We start from the raw sequence: 12,061 nt of genomic DNA on the forward strand, positions 1-12,061 counted from the left end.
TATTATTGGGCTCATTATTTAGTGGGCTGGTATTGACAGGTGAGGGTGGTGGGCTGGTACCGTGGTTGATAATGGGCTGCTCATTGGACTGCGAATCGAGAGGATCAGTAAAAGTAGACGGAGATAAAGTGTGGATATTATTAAGTAAAAAATGGTACGAGTCGGAGGGTGGTAAATTATTAGACGAGAAGGGAAATATGTGTTCATCAAATAAGACATGGCGAGACAAGATGATGCGACGAGATGTAGGGTCGTAACACTTGTATCCGTGATGAGACGTAGGATAACTAAGAAAGATACAGGGTGTGGAGTGTGGTTGTAGTTTGTGTATGGTGGTGGAAGGGATTAAAGGAAAACGACAACCGAAGATACGTAGATGATTATATGTGGGTTGGCGATGATAAAGGTAGTGAGTAGGTGTGAAATTATTTAGAACTTTGGTAGGAAGTATATTGAGGAGGTAGGTGGCCATGTCTAATGCGTGATGCCAAAAATTTGGTGGCGCGGAGCAATGGGCGAGAAGGGTGCAGATGATATTGTTGATGGCACGAATTTTCCTCTCGGCTTTGCCATTTTGAGAGGAAGTATGAGGGCAAGAGAAGTGAAAAAGCATGCCGTGTTCTTTGCAAAAATTATGAAAATTGGTGTTGTTATATTCAGTGTCGTTGTCGCATTGTAGTGATTTAATTGGTAGAGAGAATTGTGTTTGTATAAGTTTGTAGAAATATAAGAAAGTGGCGTGGACTTGCGATTTGTTGCCAATGGGAAAGGTCCAAAGATAATTGGTGTAATCATCAAGAAAGAACACCTAGTATTTGTGTCCGGAAGAGCTAATTATGGGTGAGGTCCAAACATCACTGTGTACAATTTCAAAAGGCGGAGTAGTTGTAGACAAAGAAGAAGTAAATGGTAATTTAATATGTTTGCCTAACACACATGAATCACATAATCCCAATTGTTTATTATTATTAGAACAAGAAATAGACTTATTATTAATAAGTGAACGAAGAATATTGGCGCCGGGATGTCCTAATCGACGGTCCCAAATGTCTTGAGGTAAAACGATAAATGAAACTGGAGAGCTAAGTTGTTGAGCAGCCGAATTATTGAGTGGGTAGAGGTCGCCAGTGCTATCACATCTCATAAGGTGAATTCCTGTCTTGAAATCCTTCACAGAAAAACCATAAGGATCAAAGGTAAGTGAAACATTATTATCAGTGGTTAAGCGACGGACAGAGAGTAGGTTTTTAATAATATTAGGGATGTGAAGGACATCTTTAAGTAAAAAGGGTGGGTATGGATAATTTAGGCGAGTGTCGCCTATACCCCGAATGGGAAGTGTATTGCCATTTCCAACATGAATGTGTTTTGGTATGCTCAAATTAAAATAGGGAGAGAGACTACCTCGACTACCTGACATGTAAGAGGAGGCACCCGTGTCCATGTACCAATCGTTGTCGGGTGGATTGAGAGACATGGTATACATAGCTTGATCTATATCCGTAGGTGCATAAGATGAAACCGAGCCATTGGACGCGAAATTAGCTTGTGGACGGGGGTCCAAAATACCGCTGCTGTTATTACCGTTGGGCCGAGCCCAAATCGTAGACGGATGAGGGCAAGGAAAGTGACTTGTGGCCCAGCTGTTAGCAGATGGAGTAAACGAGCCATTGTACGAAGTAGCCCAGTTGGAGTTTGCATTGGGTCTGTGCCATTGGTTTTGGGAGGCCCAATTCGAATTGTTCCATTGTGGTAAATTGTTCCAGGGCTGATGGGTATACCCGTTTCCATTCCAGTTGCCCCGACCTCTTCCCCTACCATACCCGCGACCACCCCGATTGTTATTTCGATTGCTCTGACCACCGCGAGACGGCGGTTGTTGACGCGAGTAATTGGTGTCCCGATTTTTGGTGTGGTGCGGTGGTTCCTTGAGTTCAGAAGCAGCGACGAAGGCGGTGTTAGGGTTTGTGGAATTTGTCAACGCAGCCTGCCGGTTTTTCATTGATTCTTCGAGAATCAACTTGGATCGTGCATCATAAAACGAAGGTAATTTGTCCATTTGGTTAATGTGTGTGGCGATGGTACTGTAGTTTTCATTTAAACCGGCAACTAATTGAAGAACAAGGTTGTGGGGTTCGATGGTAGTGCCGACATCGGCTAATTGGTCGGATAAGGACTTCAATTCTTGACAGTAGGCTAAGATGTTGGGGTAATTATCAAGTTTACAGTTGGTGAATTGGTTCATCAAGGTGAGGGCTTAGGAATGTTGATTGTAGTGGAACATGCTTTTGAGTCGATCCCACGCTTTCTTGGCTGTGAGATCTTTCTCGAGAATGGTTTTGAGTAATTCATTTGATAGAGTGGCATAAATCCACTGGAGAACAATCGCATCATGGCGATCCCAAGTTTCCTGTGTGATTTCGACTGCCTTGGAAGAAGAGGATGTAGGGTTGGTTTCAGACGTGAGATGAGCAAGAACATCGTGTGCCTTGCAATGGGTTCAGAATAGTTCACTCTAGGCATTATACTGACTGGTTTCTAACTCTAATTTGATAGGTACTGAATGCAAGATGTGATTGATGGGTTGAAGCTTTGTGAGATCAGAAGACATTGCAAGTTGGAAGGCTGAAGAATTGATTTGGGAAGAAGCAGAACCGGAAAAAGAAAAGAGGTTTGGATCTGTTTTAGTCTGATATCATGAAAGTGTTTATAATTCGTTGCTTATTTCATTCACATACGATTACAATATATACAGATGAATCGACTTATTCCCCAAGATAGCTAACAAACAATCCTGATCTTTAGGAATATCAAATCATAACAAATCACCAGCTAAGTTTACAAATATTCTGTGTATACTATCCAAAAATACATATTGACTATAGTTGACTAATACAAACAACCAAATAAAAGAATCATTTAGGGTACTATCCGACAAAGGTACACCTCACAAGTATTCGAAAAATGTTGATTGGATCAACTCATGGGTAAATGGAATAAAATGGCTAAAGATGTCAAAATTTTCATGTCAAGCTTTCGGGTTTTGACACATCTATGGTTATATAATAGAAGTTCAAAGATCATGGGAGATTTTGAGGTGTGGAGTTTTAGTTGAATAAGCTATGTATCGTTTTTGTTTTTCTTGTTTTCTTGTTTTTCGCTCGCGTCTCGTGGGTTAATTGTATTCTCTTCAATAGTAAAATTTTAGCTTTAAAAAGAAAAACAATAATTGAAACATATTGAATGATCTAGATAACTATAAGATGACTAGCCAAAATCTATGACATGTTTACGTATTTGACACAACTTATTTTAATATACGTATGTACAAAATGTAATATACTTAAACTATAATAATAATTCGAAAGATTTAGTAAGAAATGAGTAATAGATTTACCCCATTTTGTATCGGGAAGTTCTTTGCTTCAATATGTATTAAACGTCATTTTAATAGTTTAAAATTATGATATGCATATTAACGATTAGTACAAAAGTATACGTATTTCATTAGACTATTTTACCCATAGTGAAATAATTAGTCGAACCATTAGTATGTATAAATTTAATTTCGTATATATTTAATTTTTTTAAAAATAGAAAAATGTAAAAAAAAATAAAAATAAAATTATTTACAAAAATAAGTTTAGAGACCAAACTGCAAAATTTGATTATATAGGGAAAAAGCGAAAAGTAATACAAAAAGAAAATGTCAACAAGTAATAAAAAAGAAGATAAAAATTAAATAAAAATTTCGAGTATTTTACTCTGTAATAAATAGTAGGTGTATATTGCAACATAAACTAAAAAATAAATATTTTAATATGTGTTATTACTTATTTTTTATTTGTTAAATTTATCGTCACATTCTAGGTGCTTAGGAAGTGGTTTTTTGTTACATATGCCCAATTCAACAATACATTTTATTTATGTTATTTATTAATTTAATTAATTTATTGATTTTAATATATATATATATATATATATATATATATATATATATATATATATATATATATATATATATATATATATATATATATATATATATATATATATATATATATATATATATATATATATATATATATATATATATATATATATATATGAATAGAAAATTAGCTCAACAATTTTATAAGTTACAACTTTATCTTCACTATCATCAAACACTATGTAAGTTTGTTACATATTGTGACGACCCGAAAATTTCCGACCAAATTTAAACTTAATCTTTATATGTTTCCGACACGATAAGCAAAGTCTGTAATGTTGAGTCTCGAAAATTTTGGAACTATGTTTATATATTTAATTGACCTTCGAAAATTTCCGACGATTCACGAACCACTATTTGTAAATAGATACATATATATTTAAATATGTATATAATAAGTTGAAATATTATTTGAAGTAATAAATGATTAAATTGTTGGAAATAAATATGTAAAGTAATATACGATGTAAAGAAAACTATTATTATAAATATATATATATATATATATATATATATATATATATATATATATATATATATATATATATATAAATATTATTTGTGAATATATAAAATTATATTAAATCTATTTGTTTAAAATTTTATAACATATATTTATGTGGTAAAATTTGTTATTTAAAAACTGATTATCTATATATAGAGAGAAAATGGAATATGAATGATTTCGAGCTTAAATAGTAAACGTCTGTAATACTCGGTTGACTTTTCGTTAGTGTTCATATAGATCTAATACGAGTTTATGAAGATTTAAAATAAAATTTGAACTGTAAATCGATTACGAAAATTATATATTCGACAAAAATATTTTTACCTTTTTAGTTTGAGTTTTCGTACTCCGTACATATTAATTTGAACAGAAAACAAATAATTAACGAACCTTTTTGATCATGTTTCAAAAAATTAATAACCAGAATAAATAAATGGTATTAATTTAAAAATTGAGGATTTTTAGGAATACTTTTATATTTTAACTGTTTAGCAATAGACCACGTTTTAACTGTCCGTATATAAAACCAAAAGAGGGGCGGCTCACTGTGATTACACGTTTTCTTAATTTATGTAATTTAAAGACCTATATTATATTAATAATATTACTTTATTATATATTAATCTATATATTTACATACACTTGTATGCATTCGGAAAAACACACACCTATCCCAACTTGATTAACTTTCATCACCAACATACACTACCACTACTCTCCGATGTTGTTTCCATCTGTTCGAAATCAATCTCAACCGAACCCCATCATATATGATGCTTGAACTATTCTTTCTCTTGTAAACTGCTACCATCGAAAACCTTTCATCAACTACTGTTGCAGCTGGGTTTTCTATTTATTTTGTTGTTGTTGTTTTGTTCAAGCCAAGCCAAGAACATCCTTTCAATTGCTATTGATAAGTTATGAACCCAACCTAATACCACCATTCTTGTTCTTCGGCAAAACCCATTACATCACCGCCACACGCTGCAAACTGTTATTGGATTTCTATTCTTGTTTCGATCAAAGCCCAACACCATAACCATTACCTTTGATTGTTGCTCTTCTTATGATAACCATCACCTTCCTCCTATTTCCTGCTGCTTGCTGTTAACGAAGACCACCAAATCACACCCCCATGTTTCACTACTGGCTACGTTGTTTCTGTTTTGGCTTAACAAACAAACACTATCAAGAAACACCACCTTTTAAACCACCCAAAAACTGCACCAATTCTTCTTTCGGGTTATGCAGATGCAACCACCACTTCATCGCCATAAATGCCACCCTTCACCACTCTTCTCTCTCTCTACAATTCAAATAAAAACCACACTAAAACCACCACCTATTCGCCATCTCTCTACTTCTCTTCTATCTCTCTCTTAGATTTATGTTTTCCTTTCCACCTATACTGCAGCAAGTATTTTTTTTTAATTAAACAAGATCACAACCCTCCACCATTAGAACCAACGTTTTGCTATCATATTGATCGAGAACCACCAAAAACAAACCCACATGTTGATAAGTACTATTGTGATTACACGTAAATTTTGTTTTCTTTTCTTCTTCCTTTTGTCGACAAATACCTAAAAGGGTTAACCACTTGTGCAAGTTGGTGACATAATGTTGTTATTAAATATTCGATGGGGGCTAGACAAAAATAACACAAGCACATACGTCTTTTAGATTCAATGGATATTGTTTTTGTAAGTTGGGCTGATAGAAAATAGAAATTAAATTTGGGCCGAGGTCTTTTATTTGCTGTGGGCCGAGAATCATTTTGCTGTTGGGCCGAAACAATTATTCTTGGATAACATGGTTATCAAACGATGATGATGATGACGATGAAAGAATTATAACGATGATAATACATGATGATGATGTTACGGTGTAATGAAGTTGATGATGACGGTTATGATATCGATGATGATAACCGAAGTATGATGATATTAGTGACAATGATGATGATGGTTCATGATGATCCTAATGATGATAATGAGGGTAACCGAATGATGATGATGATAACTTGATTATGATGATGATTTTGATGATGTATTTGATGATTTGATGATTTTTATGAAACATGAAATCACTTGAAATGATATGGTATAATTTTTATTATTTTTATCAATGTTATTACATTTAATTATTATTATTATTATTATTATTATTATTATTATTATTATTATTATTAACATTATTATTGAAAATATCATTTTTATTAAAATTATTATTTTGTTATCATTATTATTAAAATTATCATCGTTAGTAAAAATTATCATTATTATTATTATTATTATTATTATTATTATTATTATTATTATTATTATTATTATTATTATTATTATTATTATTATTATTATTATTATTATTATTATTATTATTATTATTATTAGTATTGTAATGTAATTATTAGTATTGTAATTATTAGTATTATTAATTAACACTTATTATTATTATCATGATTATAAAAAGTAAATTATTACTAATATTATTCTCATTACTAAGTATTAAAATTTAGTACTATTATTATTATTATGATTATTACTAAGATTAATATAAGTATTGTTATCATTATTATTATTGTTAAGATTATTATTATTACTATTAGTAAATCATTATTATCAAAACTATCATTTTAAATAGATAAATATTTTGTACAATAAAATATACTTATTACATATACTATAATTATATTAATATTTCACATAACTATATATATCAAACCTATTAACATTATACTTACATATAACAAACTATTGATTTTAAATATAAACATTAAACATATATATATGTATATATATATATATATATATATATATATATATATATATATATATATATATATATATATATATATATATATATATATATATATATATATGTACATTAAAAGAAAGTCATAATTTAGGTACTTGATTTAGATTAATTAAATCTTAACCATTGGATTAACTAAATGACATCTTCTTGCCCCTAATCTCAATCATCCATTTAGTTATCACCATATAACCTCTTCTTAAACTCACAAAATGATAATAGTACCCCTCTATTAATCACACGGGCTCATTAAAAAGACAGTTATTAACTCAAATTTGGAAACCCCATTTGTTTAATCTCTTTCTAACTTTATCATCGTTAGACAGAATTGCATCTTCTTCAAACGAAATTTCAAGAATCAAACAGCAGTATCGAGTCTTCATTATCGTGGGTGAGTATTCATGTAATAATGATTCGATCGTGGATAAGATTTAAAATCAAAACCCTAATTTTGTTTCTTTTAGAACTATTCAATTTTCATTGAATACACGGATTAAATTCATTTTTCATTGTAGCAGAATGATTACTACTGGAGCAAGAGCATCACGACGTTCAATCGACAATCGCATCTACGAGGTTCAGCAATTAACGGTTACTTTTAATTCGAGATCATCTGATCTGCATCTGAAATTGGTATCGATGAAGGCATTTTAATTCGTTTTCATTAAATTAACAAATGTATTTTAGTTAAAAATTCAAAAACCCTAAATCGATTTGTTACCCTAGACTGATAATCAAGGCTTTTGGTTAGGTTTTGTAATTCAATTCTGATGAAATTTTATTATTTGGAATACGTGAATATGTTGCTTGGCCATTACGACCCATTTGAGATCACTTATGTGCGACAACAATCAAATGGAATCTTCTTTGGTGACCATCAAACAATGTAGCCTGTAAGAATTTTTGTACGGGATGCGTTTGATTTAGAAATTGGGAAAATTTAAGCCATGAGTGAGTTAGATATTATATAATAATGATGCATTTATTCAATTTTCTTTATCAGTATGGTAGTAGTTGTACACTTTTATTGTTTATCATTTTTAGCAATTTTGTGTTTCTATTGTCTAATACTTCAGCTCTCATTTGAAACACAGCTAAACTTTTATATGTATGGCTTTTTATTTTGTAATCTACATCAACTTTTTAACTGAACGACGTAATTTTGTTTATGCAATAGACATATGGGTGAATGATGGAGTAATGCATCATATATCGGGAAGGTACTTGAAATAAATATCTATTGATAATATATTTGAATGTAGTTTTGAGTTCATTTTAATAAACTCTTATTTTTGTAATAATAGACAGCGATGGATTAGGTTCACCGTTTATTTGCAGAAAATATGTTTTCTTGATGATCAGGTATGTGTATACACTTTCAAATTAACGAGCATTAGTTTTTTTTATTAGTTTTCGTATGTTTCGTTGTCTCACTGAATAAGTATTTCTTTGTCGAACTGATTTGGTAGCAATATACACACTTATTTCATTGTTTATTCGTATGTGGAGTGGGCGGAATATCTGATCATCAAGTATTGGCTTCCAATGGTAACAAGTTAAGATGGGTACTTATGAGAAGGTTGAAATGGGTGGGTCAACTTGGGTTTACCTGAAACGGTTTTTACTGTACCTTTTCTGAATAATCGGAGAAGACAAATATATGGATTATATAATTACAATAACGAAAATATTTAAATAAAATGTTGTAAGAGGTCATATGCATAAAATGTAAACACTAGGTCGTTGTCGACCCGTTAGATCCTTTCAGCTCATTTGACCCATTAAAAATAGAACATAACACGAATATAAGTAAGATAGATCGAGATTGCCACATTACGTTTCTCTTTAGTTTGTTCTTTTTCTGCACTAACAACTTAAACGTTTGATCAGTTGAGTTTTATCCAACTTTCCATGATGGTTATTATAGGTTCTACCATTAGAACTTAAGTGATGTATTGCGTGTTATTGATTGCGTATATTGAATTTTATGTTTAACTCTTTTATCATGTGAATGTGTGATAAAAATCTTAGTGTCTAAATATAACTATATGATTCCACATTTGAAAAGTTCTCAACACTTTTATTTTTGAATCTATATACGGGGCATGAGCATATGTCATTTGCTCTTACCAACTTTGCTTCATATTTGCAGATTAACATGATCAAGAAGGTCATTGTTCATTAAAAAAGGTAGGGCAAATATACTAACTTTTTGGAATTGATTTCAATATCCCCAACAATTCAGGTTTGATTTTGATTCATGACCCATATCATATTGTAGTTGTTTCCTAAAGAGAACATCCTAAATTTTAAAACGTACTCCGATATAAAAAAAATCGTATTCGTAAAAATATTTGCCGTTAGAGATTATCCATTCATAAGTAATGGAGACAAGATTTCTACCTATATTAGTTATTATCATGTTCCTGTTGTAATTCTTGATTAGTAGAAATTATAAATTGTTTGTGTCTTATATGTATTTTTAATTTAATTAGCTTTAATAATGAAACATTTTTCTGTGCATAATTTCAGGAATTCACGCGTTCTAATTATTTATCAAGTGCTACCCATACACAAATTGAACAACAAAATGTATCACTTCAGGTGAACCCATCCCATACTTTTGTAAGGCTATACCAGTTATAAATTCGTTTCGACTATTTTTTCATCTATGTCGTCCCAAGTAGGTAGTACTACCCCTAAAGTTGTGAATGTTTTACCAGTGATTCACCTTTCTTGGTGATTTAAAACAGGTGACTGAGGAGGGCCTTTCAGCAAGGTTCATTTATAGACAACTACGTATTAAGTACTTCAGGCTATTAACTATTTTCAACTTTGTATTAACTATTTTTTTTCAGGTTGTAACTTACATATTCAGTACTTCAGATGTATTTTGAATACTATTTTGGTATTATTACTAACAATTTTTCATTCTTGATCCAAGTTGCATTCATTGTAGTTCATAGCAGATGGAGATTAATTCGAATACAATATAAATCATTTTAGGAATCTTGATTAAAGGTGAGTGTTGTTGTTTATGGGTTCGCTTTATTTTGTTCGTTAAATTAATGGGTGTTGATCTTTTTACATTGGGTATCATGATTTGGTGACAAATTTTTGTTCTTTATCTAAGTAGGTGTTTGCTTCTATTGTTAGTTTTATTTTATATTCTTTGAATATAATCTAAAAGAGGTTCTTCTTTTGGTAGACCGTCGCATATCCATATCGGACATGGCACTAGACCGGATGTACACATAAAAGGTTAGTGTTATCAGTGCGTTTAAACAAAGAGTAAAGTTACAAATTTCAGAGGATTGTCTTTAAAAACAACACTGTATAAACCACAAAAAAAGTAAAGTTAAAGACACACAGTAAAGTTATGTGGACATCCTTTCAATTTCAGAAGATTGTCTTTAGAAACTGTGTGATGACCCGAAAATTTTTGACTTATTTAAACCAATTCTCTATACGATTTATTATTTTAACACGTTAAACAAAGTCTGTTAGATTGAGTCTCAAAATATTAGAACTGTTTCATATATACAATTACCTTTGACTACTCTCGACGATTCATGAACAATTATATGTATGTATATATATATGTACAAGTAAAAAACGACTTTCCTACAGTAAAAATTACTTTGCTACAGTAAAACACAATTTGCTACAGTAAAACACTATTTGCTACAGTGAAACCGTATTTTGCTACAGTGCTACAGTGAAAACGAGTTTGCTACAGTGATTTGCTACAGTAAAACACTATTTGCTACAGTAAACACTATTTGCTACAGTAAAACATTGACCGATGTCAAGAAATGTTATGGATGCGGGAAGTCTGGTCACTTTATAAATCAATGCCCTGATAAGGAGAAGAACAAAGAACCCGCACGAGGGAGGGCATTTAATGTTAGTGCCAGTAAAGCACGTGAGGATCCTAATCTTGTCACGGGTACGTTTACCGTTAATAATCAACTAGCTTCTATTATGTTTGATACGGGTGCTGATAGAAGTTATATGTGTAAAGACTTTAGTTTTAAACTAAAATGTGCATCATTACCTCTAGACGATAAATATACTATTGAATTAGCTAATGGTAAACTGATAAAAGCCGATAAAATTTGCCATGGTTGCGAAATGAATCTCGCTGGTGAAACCTTCAAAATCGATTTGATACCCGTAGAATTAGGAAGTTTTGACGTAATCGTTGGCATGGACTGGATGTCCAAAACAAGAGCGGAAGTTGTTTGCGCTGAGAAAGCAATCCGCATCCCTCGTAAGGATGAAACGTCATTAATGATTTATGGGGAGAAGAGCAACTCAAAGCTGAACTTTATCAGCTGTATGAGGGCCCAGAAACTTATAAGAAAAGGTTGTTATGCTATTCTGGCACACATAAAGAAGATCGATACTGAAGAAAGAAGCATTAATGACATGCCAGTTGTAAGAGAATATCCCGGAGTATTTCCAGAAGAATTACCGGGGCTACCTCCAATAGATGTGTAGAATTCCAGATTGATCTCATACCAGGAGCTGCACCTGTAGCCCGATCTCCATATAGACTTGCACCTTCAGAAATGCAAGAATTACAAGACCAGTTGCAAGAATTATCGGACCGTGGATTTATTCGTCCTAGTTTTTCACCTTGGGGTGCTCCTATTCTGTTCGTCAAGAAGAAGGATGGATCTATGAGAATGTGCATAGATTACAGAGAATTAAACAAATTAACGATCAAGAATCGGTACCCATTA

General features: G+C 31.7%; 1 protein-coding gene across 1 annotated transcript; it reads right to left on the reverse strand.

The window, feature by feature from the left end:
* Window positions 1-808: 808 nt before the first annotated feature.
* On the reverse strand, window positions 809-2,245 carry LOC139886645 (uncharacterized). Its single transcript, XM_071870583.1, has one exon. The coding sequence runs from the start codon at window positions 2,243-2,245 to the stop codon at window positions 809-811; it is 1,437 nt and encodes a 478-aa protein (XP_071726684.1).
* Between the last annotated feature and the right edge of the window lie 9,816 nt (window positions 2,246-12,061).

Source organism: Rutidosis leptorrhynchoides, chromosome 1 (genome assembly GCF_046630445.1).
Source record: "Rutidosis leptorrhynchoides isolate AG116_Rl617_1_P2 chromosome 1, CSIRO_AGI_Rlap_v1, whole genome shotgun sequence".
Lineage (NCBI taxonomy): Eukaryota > Viridiplantae > Streptophyta > Magnoliopsida > Asterales > Asteraceae > Rutidosis > Rutidosis leptorrhynchoides.